Raw genomic sequence first — 22,556 nt, forward strand, 5'->3', positions numbered from 1 at the left:
ATGCCTGACAAAGTAGAAGGGGTATTTACAAATTAATATGAGGAGAAATATGAAACATGGTGCCCCTGAAGCATAAGCTTTCTTTTACAAACACAAAGTGTGATACTGGACTGCTGCAGAAATAGCTGGATGGAGAGAAGATCCTGTTAAGATTATTCATTATTATGCAGGGTTGAGCAATAAGGATTAAGGCTGCTGGAACTTCTAGAAACATATCTGACAGAAAAACATATTTATATTTTTGTTATATATTGTTTCTGTCAAAAAGCCTAACCGAAAAACCAAACAAATCGTTTGTTTTTCATATGCAAATTTTCATAATTGCTAGACTATACAGCTACAATGTAAGTAATGTAATAAACTTTACAAGCAACTTTGCTGAAAATATGATGCCATATGGTACAAAATATTACTGATTTGTTTAGAATTTTCAATGAATTCTAACAGATGCTACCAAGAATATCATTAGTTGTTTTATATTAGAGTTTTGACCAAAACATCATCGTTTATGTGAACTAGCCACACAGATACTTATTTTCAGCAGCAGAATTTATAAATCAAAAACATTTTAATCATGTAGAAAACCAAATGTTTAAATTTTAATAAAAACAACATGCGCATGATCAGCATGTTGTCATCTTTAGGGTTCTACAGCGCGGCCATTTCAGTCCGTTTGCGACTGAAAACTACTGACTGTGACTATGAAAAAATATTTTGGAGCACCAGCGCGACTGACCCGATCAGCATATTTGTGTTTGCGCTGAGGGGAGCTTCAAAGGTTTCTGTTTTTGGCAACACTGAGTAATGTATCACAGACATATCTCACAAATCCTTTCATAAACAAAGTGTAGAGAGAGTGTAAATAAGAGATTCATTGTACAGTGTAGAGAGCTTCATTGATTACAATGGAACTTTGTGAGATTACGATGAACTAAGATGAGTAACAGCTTTTAATGATTTTAGGGGAGTTTGTAAATGAGATATTGATTTGATACAACAGTTAAATAAACAAGGAGTTACTATTAAGTGACTTACATTATCTGACTACAACACTATTGCCTGATTTTGCTCCATTTCGTCATCAAAAATAGTTTTAAACAAAATCACAACTGAGCCGTTGCACATCTCCATTCGAACACAGCGGTGTATCGTTTATGAATGAACGAGCATTTTTAAAGGGGTCATCGGATGCAAAGTTCACTTTTACATGTTGTTTGAACATTAATGTGTGTTGGCAGTGTATGTACAAATCTACCCTATAATGACAAATATCCATGCAGTGGTTTTTAATTAATCTGTAAAAATAATATCCCCTTTTTCAAATCGAGCCGTTCTCAGATGCCTGTCGGTGTGCCGTCACATCGACAGAGGCCGCTCCCACAATAGTTGATTGACATGAGCCTCCTACCTCAGACCAGCTGTCACAGTCCAGTAACTTTCTTTGTTTCGATGCCGAAGCAGGGATGTAAGTTAGACAAGAATATCTCCGATTGAGCGATTGAGGTGTTGTGCTGCTGGATGTAATAATGAACATAGTGGTCATCATTTACTCCCGACATCTGAGCCGCTGAAGATGCAGTGGATTACATTTGTTTGTGAATGGAATGTGCCTCCCGATTTACATATATCCGTTTATGTTCACGAAAATCATTCATGATCCAGCTTCACTTACAGCAGAAGTGTGTATAAGCGTTTTTTTATGAATCTTTGCGATCGCCTTTTCTTATAACGTGGTAGTTAGGAAGTTTAGCGGCTAAACGTGGCTAAAGTAAACAAGATCGTCATTCCACAGAGAGAAGGGGGGGGGAGCTCATTTGCATTTAAAGGAACAACCCCTTAGAATGAGATGATTTTCGCAGAGCTCATTTTGACAAGGTAAAAAGGGTGTTGTTTTACAAAACCATTGAGAATTTTAAAGTATATTAGAGACTTTTCATTAAGACCCTAAAGAATCATATCAACTTGTGGAAAATGGGCATCCAATGACCCCTTTAAAAAATAATCGAGTGAGTCAATGATTCAATTTATCATTTGTAAGGACAGTCGTTCGAACGATTCAAATGAATGAATGATTCAGTTATTAAATCAGTAACTTGTCGCCTCCTACTGGCAGTTTTAGTTTCATTTTTAAAGTGTCTTTTCAATTATTAAAATTATTTAATATTTCTATATTCAAAATTTTATATTTAAAACATTAATTTCAACATAAATTTATGAATTTGATTGCACTCATGCCATCTCTGAGCCTCATTAAACATATGAAAATACACCTACAAACCACTTTCGTGTTCTTCTGTGCCACCTCTTGTACAAATTAATTTTGTTAATAGTCCTACTGATTTCATTTGATTGGTAACTTATTCTTATTCTGCTTGTTTTTATTCTGTTGTTGTAATTAGAAATTTTAAAAAGCCTACAAAACATTTTTTTCTTTTTTTTTTTTTTTTTACATAAGATGACCTGCTATTAATGTTAGAAAAATGCCATTAAAAAAATAAACAATAATAATAATAATAAACCCTGTAAATCAATTTAAGGAGTCAAATATCACCTCGTAATGGGAAGGCTAATATTTGAACAGATTTTTCTGATTACTGATTAGAAGGTGCTCCTGAAAAGAAAAGTGTAGAGCTCTGATCTTGGAGAAAGTGTAATTATGGATTTTAGACTTTAAACTTAGTTTTTGCCCAGAAGCAGCAGTTTGAATAGTTACAACATCAACATCAGCCTTTCATTTCTCATGTTAACTGATGGACTCATTCTGACGGCACCCATTTACTGCGGAAGATGCACTGGTGAGCAAGTGTAGTAATGCTAAATTTCTCCAAACGTGCTCCCATGAACAAACGAACTCATCTACATCTTGGATGGCCTGACAGTGAGTAAATGTTCAGTAAATGTTTTTTTTTTTTTTTTTTCTCTCTGGGAGAACTACTTCAGAAACGGTCATAGAGAACTGGTAATGTGAACTACTAACTAAATGACTAGAGTGCTGGTAGGTGTGAGTGTGTGTAATCCAGATGCCCCATCTGTCTCTAACCTCAGATCTCCCAGGAACTTCTGAGATCGGAGTTGTGCTGCTACATAAAGAGCCGCAGCCGTAGCCAGCAGCTCCCGTCGCTCTCCTGCAGTTAACATGTGACCTTTGAACCCATCAGGATACACCTCCGGGAGAAACTTAGTGCTGATATCACCAGACACAAACCGAGGGTGAACAATGATCTCTCTCAGTAGAGGAATGTTATGGGTCACACCTGTGCGAATGACAACATTGGAAATTGTAGTGCATTTTGAAATATTTTGACATTTAAAAGTTTCTGCCTACTTATTTATGCAATGTACCTCTAATGACGTAATTATCAAGTGCTTCTTCCATTTTCGTCAGAGCTTCTTCACGTGTTTTACCATATGTGACCAGCTAGTCAATGTCAACAATAAGAAATCAGTGGATTAATCAGACAGTTTAAATAAAATGAGACTGTTAAGATGGTCTGACATTACTATTCTATTACCTTAGAAATCATAGGATCATAATAAATGCTGATGTCACTTCCTTCTTGAATTCCACTGTCTACTCGAACCTTCAAGAGAAAAGCAAAATAGCAATTAGCGTCAATAATCTAACTCCCCAAAAAATTCATGCATGAACAGCATTAGCAGTGTCTAATATTATTTAAAAATATAAAAATATTTTTATTTTTCATATGGCCTACTTCACAAAATGACACCAAGCATGTAATGTGATTTTTCAAAACAAATTTTTAAGGCAAAAATCCCCGGAACACAAAACTATTAATAACCACTGAACACATCACACAATGTTATCTTTTTGGCCCTGCCTAAAAATGAAAGAATAATTTGTAAATATCCTCAGCAATGTTTGCTTTCTTTAGACATTTAAACCTCATCCGTGTATGTCTGTGCTTGTGTGTTTCTGAAATAAAAACATTTTGCTCATCCTGTCCTGTGCAGCTCCCGGAAACCAGTGATCTTTCATTAAAGAGGACGTGTCTTCCTGTTCTTCCTGTATTGACTGATGTGTGAATCTCACACACAAACACATTTACAGGTTTATGACAAAACAACTAGAATATAATGTTAAAATTAGACCCAAAGCTACTGGTGACATTGCAAACATCTGTTCATTATGTTAACGTTTATAACAAAAGATAAAACAGATACAAATGTAAAATATTTACTGGATTAAAACTTTAGTCAGCAGAAGGAAACAAACATACCTTAAATTATAACAATTATAATTTACAATGCGAAGCAAATACACTTTTTTCCTCAGATAGAGAAAAATGTAATTTTTGAATAAGTGTCATAACTCTAGCTTGGTTGTGACTAAATTCAATTTGTTGTGACTAGACAGAAAAAAAAACTGGCTAAACAAATCTGAGTACTAACATTAGGCAAGTTGAGTGGCTCCTGGTACTGTGACAGCCGGCCAATAGAGGGGAGACCAAATGATTTGTATGGATCCTGAAAAAGAGAGAAAATATTAGTTCTCAAATAAAACACAGGAAACTAGAGGTCAAGCTGGGTCAACACAGCCTACTTGGTTTCTCTCCTCTTTCTCCGGCATAAACACTTCCGCCATCCAGACTGCTTCATGTTGGCATATTTCAACATGAGTTCTGAAGTTTACTGAATATGGATAAATTCAATATTCTCATCATCTGAATATGTGTTATTCAGGCTGATGTCTGACTATAATATTCCTGAGCACACAAAAGAAAGACTGTTAGACACGGATTAAGGTGAGTCTAGGATTAAGCAGATCTGGTGAAGGAGTAAAAATGCTGTGCATCCCACTTAATCTTTTTAAACCAAAATGTAAAGGAAAATCATCAAGCTGAACGTTTAAGCATTCAATGTCAGTTTATGGCAGGATAATCCACGGTCATAAAGACAAATCCTTTAATAGGACAGGACCTACTCAACATACATAAAACAAATATATGGGCAAGTCTGTCAATATCATGTCCAGTTCATGAGATCATCTGATTTCACCTCAAAAACAAAAAAAAGAAATGGCTTAAGATTAATGGTCATGAAAATGATGATAAACAAAGTCATAAATTCTATTTTAGGATCTCAATATATTTTTTACTTATGTATTCTGTGCTGAAGTGTCACCTGGGTATGCTATTTACAGGTTTCATCAGATTATCCTTTGTACCAAACAAATGCACTGAAATCCCTTATATGGAACGATAGCTAGAGAACAGGAGGGCTGATTTAATGCATTTACAAAATACAATATGGTTATAAAGATTCATTTACTAGATACATTTGCACACAGTTTAATGATAGGTTTTAAGGTTGTTTAAAGCAGCTTGGAGAAGTTGTGACAGTTCTTCCGTCTCAAATTCTCTTCATGTAAGCACAAACTCAATGATAATGAGATCAGATTCTAGTATGTATATTCCTGTTATGGTAGTATTTTCATAGGGGATATTTAGAAATCTAAAATTTATGTTTTGTATTTATATTTTATATTTTGGACTTTGTGTACACTACTATTCCAGTGTTTGGGATCTATAAGATTTTATGCTTACCTTACCTATTGCTTACTGTCTTTAGTTGATCAAAAGTACAGAAAAATAAAAAAGTAATATTGTGAAATATTATTATAATTTAAAATAACTGTTGAATAAATGTGAATATATTTTAACATGTAATTTAATCCTGTGATGCAAAGATGAACTTTCAGCACCCATTTTTTAGTCTTCAGTGTCACGTGATCCTTCAGAAACCATTCTAATATGCTGATTTGCTGCTTAAGAAACATTATCAATGTTCAAACTAGTTGTGCTGCTTCATTTTTTTTTTTTTTCTGGAAACATTTTATTTTTTAGAAAGTTAGAAAAAACAGCATTTATTTGAAATATAAATATTTTGTAATATTATAAAACATATTTTAGTTTTGCTGAATAAAAGCAATAAAATCTATTGCTGAATTATCATACTACTAACTCTAAACCTTTGAACGGGATATTTAAAAGATCCACATATAACAAAAAAAGAAAAATTGTACCTAAATTCATTTAAAAAATAAATAATAATAAAAAAAAAACACAAATAAGCAACCAACAAAATTGCTAAAATTAACCCAAATGACAAAATATTTTTTTAAAAAATGTTCTCTGACCAGAAGTAGATTTCCTGATTATCTGTTGATTTACTGTCATTTTGAAATATTGGCCCATCACTGATCTCAGAAATACTAAAAGCTCCAGTCACTGTATTGATTGTTTGTTGATTTACCTCAGCATAGACTCTGCTCTCAATGGCCCAGCCATTTATGGGTATGTCAGCCTGTTTGTGCTGAAGTTTGTAGCCCTTTGCGATGCGGATCATCTGATGCACCAGATCCAGTCCTGTGATACACTCAGTGATGGGATGCTCCACCTGAGAGAAAAAGACTTAGTCACTAACATCCAATGACATGAACTACTGCGTACAAATGAAACTCTATACGCTGCGTCAACATCATTTTACAAAATATGCTTAAAATTGAAATCTATCACCAGAATTAAAAGGCAACAATTTACCCCTGCACTCAAACACTGACATAGGTGTTTAATAGACTCTCGTTAACCAGACAGCGCCACTAACAACTAGTTAATAACCTTGAGCGGAAATATTAAACCCTTCCTGCTCATGCTGCCCCTCCTCATTCTGCATGTTTTCCTTTGGGAGGTCCACTGTAATGAGCTCCATAGACACTTTGATGTTCTCTGTGGCTCTGGGTTCTAGTGAGATGGCAAGTAAAATGATGATGAAGATCAACATACTAGACAGTGTATGTACTCTGACATTTTCATCTGTGGTGCTCATGCAGGGACATGAGTTCAAGTCATCTCTCTAAACAGCCATCCTGGGCTGTGTTCTTCTTTATGTGTCACGTAATACATTTGTGATCTTCTAATCATGGTAATTCTTGTATTATTAATTAGGTTAGGTCTGCATGTACGTTCTTTAAATGTATTAATGCAGATCATTTCATCATACTTTAAACCAGTAATGTCACAAAACGAATTACAGATAATTATTTTCATACATCTGTACAAGTGTTATTTAAGTGAATAGTGTAGAGATACTATTACAGCTTTTATTAATATTTTGAATCAGTATTTTCTGTTTTTATTTTTATTTGAAAGTAAAGTTTTAGTCATTTTTTTGTGTTTTGCCAATAGTAGTACATCAAGTTAAACTAAGCTTAAATTAAAACGAAAAAAGTTACGTAAGAAAACTAGCTGATTGGAATTTTTTTTATATTTTATTTTAGTTAACGATTATTTTATTTCAAATAACAGAACTTTATTTTTTCAATTTTAATTTTTTAGTAAATTTAAGTTCCAGTTTACTGTTGATATAAATTACATCATTACACTGGGGTCCTTCATATTTAATGACAGCATGAGCACAATTCTTAAAAATGTAAGCCTTTCTATAGAGTTTCTGGATCTTATAGCTGCCAGAATAAGAGGACAGAACAGGCAGAAAGATTCATTTAACTCTGTAACTGTTTATTAGGTTTATTAGATAGAGGTTTTATCAGTGTTCTCTCAATGTCAGAGGTAATGTACTTAAACTTAATATATAATTGACCTTCATATTTTATTTAATTCTACCTGAAATGCAAGTGCATGTTTGCATGAATTAAAGCTAGCTTAAATTGTGTGTAAAAGTACACTTTTCTAATGGCCAAAGCAGACAGGACTGTTTACAGCTCTTATGCCTTTTTGTTAATGCACAGGTCAGGCAAATATGTTAAATATGTTAAACAAAAGGTCCCTCTATTCTCTACCACAAGCACTTAATTATTCAATAAAAAAAGACATCAATGTTCATCAACAGCAGCAGTTCTCAGCCTTGACTTCAATGCCGTCCATTGCCCAACACAATATTTAAAAGCTTCTCCAACAAGCCATAATTTGCTTATAGTTTTCCTCTTTTCAAAAACACACATTTCAAGAGAGCAAAAAGGGTGTTTCAAACATGCTAATGCACCCACAAACCTGTAGACGTGTGTTCATCTCCAAGAAGTAGAAGTTTTTTTTGGAGTCAACAAGAAACTCCACAGTGCCAGCTGAAGAGTATTTCACTGCTTTCGCCAGAGACACGGCCTGCTCTCCCATCGCTCTCCGGGTGTCTGGGTCCAGAAAGGTGCTAACCAGACAAAACACAAACATACAGCAATGTAGGTAGTTGCATTAGGTTGGTAGTGCAATGTCTGCACACAGCTCTCAATGGATTTAACTTTTCTATTTTCCAGTGATGCCTACTTTTTGTTACAACTTTTTGTTTTTCTGAGCAGCCCTCTACTATTCCAACTTTCACTTTGGTTGTTATCTGTCTGAAGTGTAAAAAAAAGTCTGTTTACCTGTTAGAAGCCTGTGCACATTAAACTAATTTAACTATATGATTTTCTTGTTACTTTACTTGTTGTACTTGTTATTTACTCACTTTTTAACTTTTTTATTTTATTAAAGGAACTAATTCAATTAATCAAATTAAATAATCGAATCATGTGTGTATACACTATTTTTCCCCATCCTTCCACAATGACTCTCTTGCACATAACTTGGTGCATCAAAACAACTCTGAGGTCGACAACAAACTGCTCTAACCTGGGTGCCTCCTCCACTACTTTCTGGTTTCTTCTCTGGATGGAGCACTCTCTCTCATTCAACCACAGAGCATTGCCATGTTTGTCCGCCAACACCTGCAAATAACAACAGAAACCATTAGCACAACCATTAACCGTTATATCATAAATGTGACCACTGTTGAGAACATAATCTCTTTATACTGTAAAGAAAGATGCAGATACGGTAAAAGAGTCACATTAGAAAGTTTAGTCACTGAGAACGTGTATGTGTTGGTTCGACATCCATTTTCTACCAAAAACAACAACACAACAAAGTAAATGATTTAATGTGTCATGCATCTAGCTTTATAATCTAGAATTTACCCATATTTAGAGACTTGCATCTACATTTGGAAGAAGCAATTATCCGACTTCAATCAAGGTATACATTTTATCCATTTATACATTCTTACTTTATCATCAACTGCACTGCATCAATATACCGTGAAGACGATTTCATATGGGTTCTCTTATTCATGAAGTAAATATAACTTTGTGATTGTTTAGTTTTGTTGCTCTTCTTCCATATTTTGTCCTTTATTGCATACTGTTGTATTTATTTATTTTTCTTGTACCTTATTTTATATTCTTTAGATTAATTGTATTTATAATTATTTTGTCATCTATCTTCTGTCCCCCACCTACCCTGTCTTTCATTGTACCTAGTACATATGTACATAATACACATCTTGAAACTTGAATCTCTCTGGGAATGCTAAGGTAGAACACTACCTTAGCATTGCTAGAGCCATGCATTACTGTGTGAACTTTTATTTACAACCACTTAAGCAGAATGTGCAACCAAAGGTTAAGCTCTTTACTCAGAAGCACAATGACACCTCAAGACTCACTTTTCTGAAGACAGAGCTAACAGCCTGCTAGTTACAAGCCCTGAGCTTTACCACTAAACCAGTTAAACCCCACGTCATACAGCCTAGATAGTAATCCAAGTGTAACATTAATTTGATAACCAGAATGATTTTGTGGGCCTTCCTGAAGCTCATTACAGCAAGACACAAGCATTGGCAAGGTCATGGGTTCGATTCCCAGGGAAAGCAAGAACTGATAAAAATGCATATGTTAAATGCAATGTAAGTTGATTTGAATAAAAGCGTTAAATACGTACGTGTAAATGTGATGGTTAAAAATTTAACTTAAACTGCAAACAGTTATAAAGATGAGAAATAAAAAATGACTATATTGTGCTCTGTTCTATTCCATTCCATTTTTAGCCATTGATTTTGAATAAACTGCTGCTTTCATCTAAGTTTTTAGTTGATTTAAACTGAATAAACTGGTCTTTTTTAAAATGAATGCAGCCTTGTTGAGTGCCCCAAACTTTTCAAATTCTTTCAAGACTACTTTAGTTATGACTATTTTAGCTGCGTTTTTAGTCAAAAACTGGTTTCATCTAAGTAATATTTATGAGCCAAGCTGAGGCTATTTACACCACTGAAAAGATCAGGGTCAGTAACAGTTATTTTAAATTACAACAATATCTCACAATATTGCTGTTTTTAACGTATTTTTATTAAATGAATGCAGCCTTGTTGAGCGAAAAAGAAAAATATTTTAAAAAATCTTTCTGACCCCAAACTTTTCAAATTCTTTCAAGACTACTGAAAAAGCATCCAAGCTGGGTTATCTCATTAACCCTTTAACTGTCACTCCCTTTTTAGAACACAGACATAAAAATGCACTATCCAGACTTTGAATTGATATATAATTTCTTATGATTTCTAAAATGTGATAGGGAAAAAGGCAACGAAGAAAGTCTTTGTGACAAAGGTCAGAACTTGTGTTATGATGTAGATTTTTTTAGGTTGCACTCTTGACATATATTAATCTATTACTTTTCATACATAATTTGTAACACAAAAATATCTATAAAGGAGTCTTAGACCTTTCCAACGATGTATAGTTTGTCATGATTAGATTAGGATTTATTTGTAATATGGTGAAGTAAACTTAGGCGTCCCACACAGGGGACGGTGACAGTTTAAAGGTTAACCTGGCTAAAAGAACACGCATAGTAGAATCTAGTTGGAATCTAGGCATGGTATTTTGAAGGAACCACTCAACTAATCAAGTATCATTTGGATTTTACATTTTTGAGTCAATAAATATGTGATGAAAAGTTCATAAAAGCTTGTATGTACACAAGTAAGGTGGCGATTCTCTAAAAAATACCTGAATCTCAATATGTCTAGGGTTATCAATGAACTTCTCAATCAGCAAACGGTCATCTCCAAAACTAGATGCAGCCTCCTGAGAGGAAAAACGAAAGCCTTCCCTGAAACAAAATATCAAAGCTTCAGAAAACTTCATCGCTTTTTAACAACAATAACATTTTTCCATTCATAATCTTAATAATAATTGCATGTTTTTATGTTCATATTTACATATTACATACATATATGTGACCCTGGACTACAAAACCAGTCTTAAGTAGCACGGGTACATCTGTAGCAATAGCCAAAAATACATTGTACGGGTAAAAATGATTGTTTTTTCTATTATGCCAAAAATCGTTAAGTAATTAAGTAAAAATCATGCTCCATGAAGATATTTTGTAAATTTCCTACCGGAAATATATCAAAACCTATTTTTTGATTAGTAATGTGCATTGCCAAGATCTTCATTTGGATATCTGGATAATATTTAGATTCATTTCCACCCTCAGATTCCAGATATTCAAAAAGTTGTCCCTCGACCAAATATTGTCCTATCTTAAAACATACATCAGTGGCAAGCTTATTTATTGTGATGTATAAATCTCAATTTCGAAAAATTGACACTTATGACTGATTTTGTGGTCCAGGGTCACATATATGCGAGATGTCAACTACTTGCTTGTTATTAACTTCTGTTTATATATATAACAAGGTTTTTTATTATTAACTTCATAAGTAACTACCCTCCATGTCAGGTTAAAGAAAAATGAGAGAAGAATGCCTACCAGATCTTACTCCAACTGGCTAAACTACATGGATCTCGGTTTAAGTGGCTGATGTAGGGGAACTTGACATTTGTGGCAAGAGCTTTTCCTCTTTAGCAGATAAGCATCTATTTGCCTGAGGACTCTCACTCTCTCTCTCTGTCTCTGTCTCCACTGAATTGCTTGAGTGACTGTTTTGCCTCTTAAGATAAATCCAATTAAAGCTTAAACAAAAGCCTGGCTTCAGCTTACGGCAATAAAAGACACAATTAACAGCAACATGTTCCACTAAAGTTTTTATTAATATTTTCAAGAACAGAGGAAGATAAGGAGAGAGGGAGGCATAAAGAGACACAAAGAGTAAATCTAAAGGGTTTATTTGTAAATGGCCTCTTAGTTTTCTACATTAAAACATGGATTACAAAACGAGAAATGGTAACACTGGTCACTTAGTTTGTTTCCATTTCTAATCCCCCATTCCACTGGATCTGACCCAAAACCAACTAATTTAATTAATTAGTCTAATAAAGCTTAGAATTGCTCGAATATGAACCTTAGACTGACCCTCTCCACAGAAAACTTACACTGGCTCTCAGGATATCTGGTTAAAAATGTCCCTGAATCTGCTTATTTTTGACATCTCACCTGGTTTCCTCATCATTCCAGGCGATCCTCATCCCTTTACCGCCTCCGCCAGCAGATGCCTTTATCATAACAGGGTAGCCTTTGAGAGACGGACACAAATTCTGAGTTTGCTTTACCACAACACCTTATTCTTGACAGATGAATACTATTATAAAATGTCTACATTTTAATAATACTTACCAATTTCTCCTGCAATTTTCACAGCCTCTTCCGCATCCTAAAATAAAAAAAATAAACATCACCTTGCATAGTAAATGCATATCTGGTGGTGAGACTGGCCTGCAGCACATAAGGTAATTCAGTTCCTTATCTTGTCCAGCAGGGGGTGCAACATAGCATAGTAGTATTTATTACCTAGACTACTACCTAGTTTTTGTTACTGAAGGTTAAATGTTCAGATTTGATCAAAAGTCACCTGATTAGGAAGTCATATTCATGATAATTATGTTAAATGGCTTCAACCTTACAAAAACAAAAGACTGATGTGTTTCTCTTCAGCTATGAGCACTTTTGGATCAGAGTTCATTTTCTAAAAGACCACTTTTATGATTTTGAATGTAATAAATACTTTAATGATGTATGGCCTGAAAAGTAGAAAAAATTAATTAAGGGTAAAAAATTCACAGTGGTTTTAAATGTGATTTTAATGTGATTTAACATACTTGGAGAAAAAATAATATATATATATATATAGCTAAAATATTTAAATCTTATTTAAATCTTATACTTGTAGAGTACAACTGTGAAAAGTGTCACTATACGCTTCAAGGCAATTTATTTGAAACAGTTTATCTATGAATTACCTAATGTGTTTTGAATAAATAACATTCAAAACTGATAAGTGTTAAGGCTCACTGTTACATTTCTGCAACATAGGTTTGTAAAATAAATGTTGGAAATGAGAAATAAATAAATTATATTAACAACTTGGAAGACTGCCACATTTAATCTAAAACAGAGGGCAATAACCATGCGCTTTTTGCATGCTAAAAAAATCAATTTGTTCATTTTTAAATTGCTGCTGTGATTCTTTTCAGACTTCAAGCTGCAGCTTTAGTGACAACAGGTCATATTTAATTGCTTTAAACAATTGTTGCAATTATGCAACTGCAAATTTAAAACGGTGATAAAATAATTGTTTGCAAACAATTACTGAAATAGTGAAGTAGCCATTGAAATGTTCTTTCTCACCAGATGTCAAAATACATTAACAGCAGAGTTCTACACTAGCATTAAATAAAGTTAGGCTAAGGTGAGAAATCCAGCAGAAGGGACTAAAGGAGAGATGTTCGCGTGTGTGTGAGAGTCAGACTGTGATCAGTGTGCTGATGTTATCAGGGTCGTTGAGGAGGTGTTCACAGATGGTAATGCCCATACAATCAGAGTGTCATGCGGCACATCTTTGCTTTATAGAGCCCTATCAGCTCAGGAAGTGTCAAAACGGCCACTACACACGGCCATTAAAGGCCATTTAAATAGCATGCAGGAGGAGGGGTTGGATGGGGGAGGGAGAAAAAAAAAAAAAGAGACAAGACAATTTAGTTTAAAGACGTTTTAGAACACTAATATGTAGTTTTATTCTGGTTAAGAGCTTTTTATATGCTTTGCATGCTTTATATGCTTTATACTTCAAAAGCTTGGGGTCAGTGAGATATTTGAAATATTTTTTAAAAGAAGTCTCTTCTGCTCACCAAGGTTGTTTTTTTTTTTTTTTTTTTTTTTAAATCAAAAAGCAGTACAAACCAGTAATGTTTTGAAATATTATTGTAATTTGAAATAACTGTTTTCTATGGAAATATATAGTAAAACTTCATTTATCATTTATTTATCAAAGTCATTTATTTCTGCGATGCAGCTTAGTTTTAGCAGCCATTACTCCAGTCTTCAGTGTCACATACTCCTTCAGAAATCATTTTAATATGCTGAATTGCTGCTCAAGCAACATTTACTATTATTAAAGTACAATTCTTATAGAAATTAATGAAAACCGTTAATATGTTTGTAAAAACTGTGAATTTCTTTTAGGATTATTTTATGAATAGAAAGTTCAAAAGAATGAAAAAAATTTTTTAAAAAAAAAAAATTATCTGTGGTAATGTCTATATATATATATATATATATATATATAAAATATAAAATATCCTAAAGATCATAAACATGACAACATGCTGATGACACAAGACAAATGATTTAAATACCTGACAAATAAATATCTGGAATACATGGATTTCAGCTTCTACTGATGATAATGATAATGAGAAATCTTGAGCAGCAAATCAGCATGTCAGAATGATTTCTGAAGGATCATGTGACACTGAAGACTGGAGTAAGGGCTGCTGAAAATTCAGCTTTGCATCACAGGAGTAAAGTTACATTTTATACTATATTCACATTGAAAACAGTGATTTTAGGCTGTAATATTTCACAATTTAACCATTTTTATTGTATTTTTTGATCAAATAAATTGTCTTCTTGGACAAAAGAGACTTTTCAAAAACATTAACAAAAAATTTAAGAAATCCTAAACAGAACAATAGTGTATGCACTGCAAATTACTATAATATTTAACATGTGTCTATTACTATTTGTGCCACATATGTACTGTATTTCTTTGTTTTGTCAAGATATGGATTGTTTAGCTCAACTAGAAAATAGTATTTTTATTACAAATTTTATTACAAATTTTTTGATAAACCACCCATCTGTTTGTGAAAATGCTTTTCAAGTAAACAGCATAAATATGTAGGAATCAATGGATTATTGGGAAAAGACAAAATTAAACACAAATTAAAAAACACAAAACAAAAAATGAAAAACAAAACAAGACATTAAAGAAAACAAAAAACACAAAAGAGTTCCAAAATAAAAAACACAAAACAAACAAAAATAACTTTGAAACAATAACACAAAACAAAACAAAACAACAAAAAAAGAAAAACAAAAAAAGACTAGACATAAAATAAAACAAGAAACACAAAAGAACCCCAAAACAAAAACACTATACAAAAAAAAAAAAACTAGAAAACAAAACACAAAAAAACTCAAAAACACAAAACAAACAAAAATAACTTGAAACAATAACAAAAAACAAAACAAAAAAACAAAACCACAAAACACTCCAAATCCCAAACTTCCGAACAATAGTGTAAGCACTGCAAATTTATTTAATGTATATTATTATCTGCACCCCAAACATACTGTATTTCTTTCATTTTGTCAAGATACGGTTTGTTTTACTCAGCTAGAAAAATATTTTTGTTGTTTTATTACGCATTTTGATGAACCACGCATCTGGATGCTGGTCAAAAAAAAAAAAAAAAAAAAAAAAAAAAAAGTTTGTGAAAATCCTTTTAAAGATAAACAGCATAAGTATGTAAGAAGCAATTGATTATTGGGAAAACGCAAAAGAACTCAAAAACACAAAACAAACAAACAAAACAAACAAAAATAACTTTATAATAACACAATAAATAATATAGAAATAATAACACAAAACAAAAAAAAATGCCAAAAAATGAAAAACAAAACAATGCATTAAAGAAAACAAAAACAAACAAAAGAAATAAAAAGAACTCCAAAACAACACAGAAAAGTAAAATAACTTTGAAACAACACAGAACTCAAAACAAAACGCCAAAAAAATGAAAAACAAAGCAAGACAAGACATAAAAGAAAACAAAAAACATGAAAGAACCCCTCAACAAAAAACACTATACAAAAAACAAAAACGAGTAAACTAATCAAAGCAAAACACAAAAGAACTCAAAAACACAAAACAAACAACAAACTTTTAAATAACACAAAACAAAACGCCAAAAAAAAAGAAATACAAAACAAGACATTAAAGAAACTCCAAAATAAAAAACACAAACAAAACAAACAAAAATAACCTGAAACAATAAACACAAAAAAACATAAAACAAAACAAAACTACAAAACACTCCAAAAACAAAGTGTTTGTGAAAATGCTTTTAAAGATAAACAGCATAAGTATGTAAGAAGCAACTCATTATTGAGAAAACACAAAAGAACTCAAAAACATAAAACAAAAAAAACAACTTTGCAATAGCAAAACAAAAAATGTTAAAACAAATGTCAAAACATAAAACAGAACTAAAAAAAAAAAAACTCCAAATCCCAAATTTCTGAACCATAGTGCAAGCACTGCAAATTACATACTATTTAGCATGTGTATATCATTATCTGCACCACATATGTACATTATTTTTTTTTTTTTTTTTTTTTTTTTTTTTTTTTTGTCAAGATACGGTTGGTTTGGCTCAGCTAAAAACTATTTTTGTTGTTTTATTACAATTTTTGATAAACCAACCATCTGGATGCTGGTCAAAAGACAAGTGTTTATGTAAATGCTTTTAAAGATAAACTTAACATAAGTATGGGAGAAGGAATAGATTCTTGGGAGAAGACTGAGGACAAAAATAAAAATAAACAAATAAATAAATAAATACATAAATAAAACATCCCAAATGCTGGTCTGACCTTGACCACCCCATCAAAGCCTGGGATGGTGTTGACTTTGGCAGCTTTGGCGATGAGTTTGCTCTCGATCTTATCCCCCATGGCCTGGATGGCATGCGTGTCAGGACCAATGAAGGTCACCCCCTCGGCCGCCTGTAGAGAAAGAATTCATAATAAGGCATATTTAATGTCATCTAAGTTATTTATTCTGAGCAGATCTTACCTACAAATCATGACTACAGGCATCAAATCTATTAGGACAACCATCAGAAAATGTCACGTCACGCTGCACAACTCATATGACTCCGAGATAATCTGATCGTACATCATAACACACGCCCACAGTTTTGATTCCCACATCAAACCTCAACACACCTGCAGATTACGTGATCCAGCTGTACTCTTCTGGTCATAATACACAGCTGTATATTATCATGATCTGATTGCACTTTTGTTCACAGCACCAGTCAAAGGTTTGGACACACGTGACTGATGTATGTTTCTTATTATGTTAAAGAACTACCGTTCTTTAACACACAATGCATCACAAAAAAATCCACAAAACGGCAAAAAATGAAAAACAAAACAAGACATAAAAGAAAACCAAAAACACTAAAGAACTCCAAAACATAAAAACACTAAAAATAACAAACAAAAACAGCAAATCAGAACAGAACAAAAAACACAAAAGAACTCCAAAACAAATGAAACAAACAACAATAACTTTGAAATAATTACATAAAACAAAATGACAAAAAAGTAAAACAAAACAAGACACAAAAGAAAACAAAACAAAACAAACAAACAAAAAACACACAAAAGAACTAAAAAAAAACTAAATTTTTTTTTTTAAATTACCGTTAAGACTACCGTTCAAATGTTCAGAGTCACTAAGATTATTTGTTTGTTTGTTTATTAATGAAATGAATACTTTCATTCAGCAAAGATGCATTAAATTGATCAAATATGAGATGAAAAACATTTATAATGTTACAAAATATTTCTATTTCAAATAAATTTCTTTTCAGAAAACAATGTATCGCAGTTTCCACAAGAATATGAAGCGGCAGAACTGTTTTCAGCATTGATAAGTAATATAAATATTTTTTTGAGCAGCAAATCATCATATTATAATAATTTCTGAAGGATCATGTGACACTGAAGACTAAGTAATGGCTGCTGAAAATTTAGCGTTTCATCACAGAAATAAATTACATTTTACAATATATTCAAATAGAAAACAAGTTATTTTAAAAGGAAATACTATTTAACAATATTACTGTTTTTACTGTATTTTTGATCAAATAAATGTATCCTTAGTGAGCAAAAGAGACAAACAGACAAATGTGTAAATCTGTACATTTCTTTACAACATTATTATCTGTATATATTATACTATGACCACTGGTCTGTCACAGCTTTCAAACATCTTGAAAAACTAAATCCTTCAACCTCAAAAGAGGTAAACTACCATACTTTTTTGTGAAGGGATTTGGTTCCCCTGGCAATAAAAGACCCCCGGGGTATGAGCTTTGGTGTAGTAAAGAAAGGTAGCTTCAGGTAATGCCTGCAGAAACATACATCTAAATAACGAAGCCCGAAAAAAGAACGGGAAAAAGGAGATCTGTTCTTTTCTTTGTTAGTCTCGAGAATCGGGAGGCTATTGCTTCCTGGCTAATATACTACAGATAGTATGCCTGAGGTGTGCAGAACCCATGGAGCTCTGTAATTAAAAGAGGGATTTGACCCCATGACTCTTTCAGCGCCAACTGGACCCATGGTGTCATGAGATAAAGGATAAATCTAAATGAGGCCCAAAAAGTGATCTGTTTGTTCTTGACAAGTGCTTGGGAAAAGAAACAAACTAAGGTGTCAACAAAATCAGCTTCTGTAATCAATTAAAGTCCATTAAAATCACTAGAACTATAAAGTGAAGAAATAGCACAGGGAAATTTATTTTTCACTGAATCAGAAGTATGAACCCCCCAAAATGTACAAAATGTACAAAATTCACAATTCTCTTTTCTGTCTGTTGCCAAATATGACAATATATAATGTAAAAAAAATAGAAAATAATGTATTTGCTTGATCGAGACAAATGAAGCAAATGAGTCCTTAGAGCAACTAACGGCCATTTACTATTTTAAACAAATGACTTAAAACAACTGTGCTGTAAAATAAAATAAAAAAATTGGCAAACAAACAAACAAAAAACAACACACCAAACAAAACAAAACAACTAAAATAAGACAAAACAAATAAAGAAAAAACACACAATGCATCACAAAAAAATACACAAAACGGCAAAAAATGAAAAACAAAACAAGACATAAAAGAAAACCAAAAACACTAAAGAACTCCAAAACATAAAAACACTAAAAATAACAAACAAACAAAAACAGCAAATCAGAAAAGAACAAAAAACGCAAAAGAACTCCAAAACAAACGAAACAAACAACAACTTTGAAATAATTACATAAAACAAAATGACAAAAAAGTAAAACAAAACAAGACACAAAAGAAAACAAACAAACAAACAAAAAAAACACACACAAAAGAACTCAAAAAAAACTAAATAAAATTTTTTAAAAAAATTACTTTGAAGCAATAACACAAAACAAACAAACAAAACAAAACTACAAAAAAAAAAAAACATTTAAATTAAACAAAACAGAAGAGAGAGAGAGGAGAAAGAAAAAAAAAAAACCAACACAAAATGACAAAAAACAAACAAACAAAAAAACTAAACTAGACAGGTCACATGAAATAAAATACACAAATGGGACACAACATCACAGTTTAAAGCTGCAGTCTGTAACTTTTTTGTGTTCATAATTTTTAACATTTCTATAATAAAAGTGAGTACATCATGAATCCATTTTTGGCTTAGTGTTTTTGGCTTATCCTGAATCACCACAGTACACCTATAATAAGTTTTTATAACCTGACTATTTTAGACTGACTCTGCGGATTAGCCCAGTACCTGGCTAGAGCACTAGAAATTGACTGCAGCTTTAAATACACTGACAAATTATGGTGGTCACAGTTGCGCTAGAGACCTTTCCCTCAAACCCGTGTCAGTGTCTCTGTCGAGTTCTGGAAAATTTAATCCAATAAAATGCTTGGGCCCATTCAGATGTCACTCAGTCGCTCTCCTCCTCCTGTTCATTTTTATAAGTCCCTCATGTGTATTTGTGCATGTGGTACATTCAAACGGCTAAACAACCAGCAAGCCGCTAAAACAACATTAAAAAGACCGTGAGCCTCTAGAAGTGTCAAGAACTTGTGTACAACTGTTCATATGAGCGAGAGAACACTAGGATAATGAAAACATCTTGTTCAAGACAACATCCAAAGAGTGAAAAGGCATGAAAACACACACACGCACACTCCACTCAAACTCAATCTCCTCTCTGCTATTGAAAAGCGCTTTTCTTTTAACATGCTAAAGAGGCTGTAGAGGTAATCCTAACAGAGCTCTCTAGGCCGAACCTGCGCATGCCCAGGGGCTCCGGCCAATCGTTTGCGCTGCGTAAAACTGTACTAACAGTCGAGCAGAGGGGGCAGCTATTCAGGATGGGGGGGCTCATTCACCTCTTATTCATGTGGGGGGTATCGCTATTCAACTGCTAATGTAATGACATCTTCATTTCCACACACACACAGAAGGCAGTGGATGGCCCACTCATCTGTGTGCATGTGTGTGCGCATGCGTATAGGGGAATGTAAAAGACTGACTGGGGGATGGAAAGGTAAAGAGAATGGAGCAGGTACAGATGTGGTTCAGGAATTGGTTATGAAACTAATTATTTACATTTACTCATTCAGCAGACACGTTTATCCAAAGCAATTAAGTATAGTGTAAACTGGATAAAAAGGTCTGGAAAATCTTAAAACAAAAGATTAAAAGTGATATAAAAATCTAAGAGCTTAATACTTAACATGAGGAAAGACATGTGGTTAAAATTAATTACTTGTACCACTTTCTGTAAGTGTGTGAATCATTGCATTTACTATTTTCTGTAAGCAATGGATTTCTATGACACTCCATTTCATTTGCAAGCCCACACACAATCAGAATGTTTTGTGTGTGTACTTTTTTCTGGACTGATTTAAAGGGGAAATTTAGGGGGATTTAATCATGGTAAAATTTTAGAGGGACTTAATCACAGTCAAATAAGTTTAACAGAGATGAAAGTAAAGTACTTATTATTAGCTAAAAATTGCCAAATTGTTTTAACAAGTAATCATATTAAAAGGCAAAGTATGTAATTTCTGTGCCACTAGTAGCAAATAGAACCACCACGAACGGTTCATTTTTTCAGACTAGTTTTACACCTCCCCCATGAGCCATTATTCAAGTCAAATAGGTATTCTACCTAAAATAAAATAAAGGGGTATCTGCAGGATTTCTAAGCTCAAATGTAAGATTTTTTTTTTTAATACCATTTAATGTGTTACCAATGTCTGGTAACATATTAAACTGTAAAAACATGATTTACAGTTCAAATACAGGTTTTCACAAAAACAAAGGTTTCATAAAATGATAAACTTCACATTTCAGCCTTTAAGCATGAGTCAAAGTATCAATTATTAATTGAAACAATTATTATCAATCAATCATTATATTAAATAACATATACATATATTTTACTACCATAATTGTTTAGATTATTACAACGCATTATTGTAACTTTGAAACAAAGCGCTCATGTTTATTTAATGAAATCATAGCCTTTTGAAGTATAATCGTTACATTACACCATATCATGATTCTTGTCTTTCCAAATTTAAGACCTCTTGGAAACATAATTCAGACTTTCTTGTATTATTTAAGACTTTTTTATGGCCTTAAATTTGATACAACTAAATTTAAGGATCCCCAGAAAATAATAAAATAAAATATATCTGAAGTTTTGCACTTTTATAAATGTAATTCTACGAAAGAATTTTGTGTTTGAATAGTTTTTACACTGAATTTTGCTGAAACTGTTGATGGAAGGGCAATCATAGTGACAAAAGTCATCCCTTTTCCCAATGTCAGTGTATTTACATTAATTCAAGTCACAACAGACATAATAGCAACTAAATACTACTATAGCGACAAAGGTTAAAAACACTATAAACAATTTAGTTTGTTATACTATCGTTTTCAGCCATCTGCATCTGAAACATGTTGCCACTGTCATGTGACCTACAGTATTGGTTGCATTTCTTCTCTGCCATTTACAACTACACTTCACGGATCCACGTTTCAACATCTTACCGCAATAAGTAGATCACTGGGTGATGATCGTTTTATAAATACTACTTTGTTCACTTGTTGTTTGTCTACTATATAGTTGGAAAGTATGGACACGGTCTCTTTCTCTTTTCTCCTTGGTTGGCTGTGCAAAGTATTAACATCAAGGGCCCTATCATACACCTGGCGCAAAGCGACACCAAGTGTTTTTTGCTAGTTTCAGCCTGACACGGTTATCATTTTCATGTCCAGGACTATGTTGTTTGAATAGCAAATGCAATTGTGCATTTATTTGCTCATGGGCATCCAGGTCTGAAAACTACTGCACCACTGACCAACTAAAACCTGGTCTAAAGTCAATTTATTTAAAGGGCATAGTAATATGCACCTATAGACAGGTGCACAATGCGCGTACACTCTGTTTATTACACACAAAGGGATGCGCAGCAGCACACAAACATGCCAAATATTAAAAATTAAAGGATTACAATGTAAAAGATTATTTCACAGTGGGCATTGAGGGAATCCTGCTTGTCCCGTAGATATGTCTGCCCGCATGCTTTAACCTTATGCACAAGCAGACCCATTTG

At 33.0% G+C, this 22,556-nt stretch overlaps 1 protein-coding gene across 1 annotated transcript in view; it reads right to left on the minus strand.

Moving 5' to 3' along the window:
* The window catches only part of pcca (propionyl-CoA carboxylase subunit alpha), a 58,351-nt gene that overhangs the window by 20,664 nt on the left and 15,131 nt on the right, over positions 1 to 22,556 (minus strand). The window contains exons 7-17 of the mRNA XM_051111837.1: positions 16,746 to 16,877; positions 12,426 to 12,462; positions 12,246 to 12,324; positions 10,853 to 10,955; positions 8,643 to 8,737; positions 8,031 to 8,181; positions 6,274 to 6,417; positions 4,411 to 4,485; positions 3,513 to 3,581; positions 3,343 to 3,418; positions 3,041 to 3,254 (exon numbers count right to left, since the gene is read on the minus strand). Coding sequence (XP_050967794.1) covers positions 3,041 to 3,254; positions 3,343 to 3,418; positions 3,513 to 3,581; positions 4,411 to 4,485; positions 6,274 to 6,417; positions 8,031 to 8,181; positions 8,643 to 8,737; positions 10,853 to 10,955; positions 12,246 to 12,324; positions 12,426 to 12,462; positions 16,746 to 16,877 — 1,175 coding nt within the window. The remainder of the gene's footprint in view (positions 1 to 3,040; positions 3,255 to 3,342; positions 3,419 to 3,512; positions 3,582 to 4,410; positions 4,486 to 6,273; positions 6,418 to 8,030; positions 8,182 to 8,642; positions 8,738 to 10,852; positions 10,956 to 12,245; positions 12,325 to 12,425; positions 12,463 to 16,745; positions 16,878 to 22,556) is intronic.

Source organism: Labeo rohita, chromosome 1, assembly GCF_022985175.1.
Source record: "Labeo rohita strain BAU-BD-2019 chromosome 1, IGBB_LRoh.1.0, whole genome shotgun sequence".
In the NCBI taxonomy this organism is placed as follows: Eukaryota; Metazoa; Chordata; class Actinopteri; order Cypriniformes; family Cyprinidae; genus Labeo; species Labeo rohita.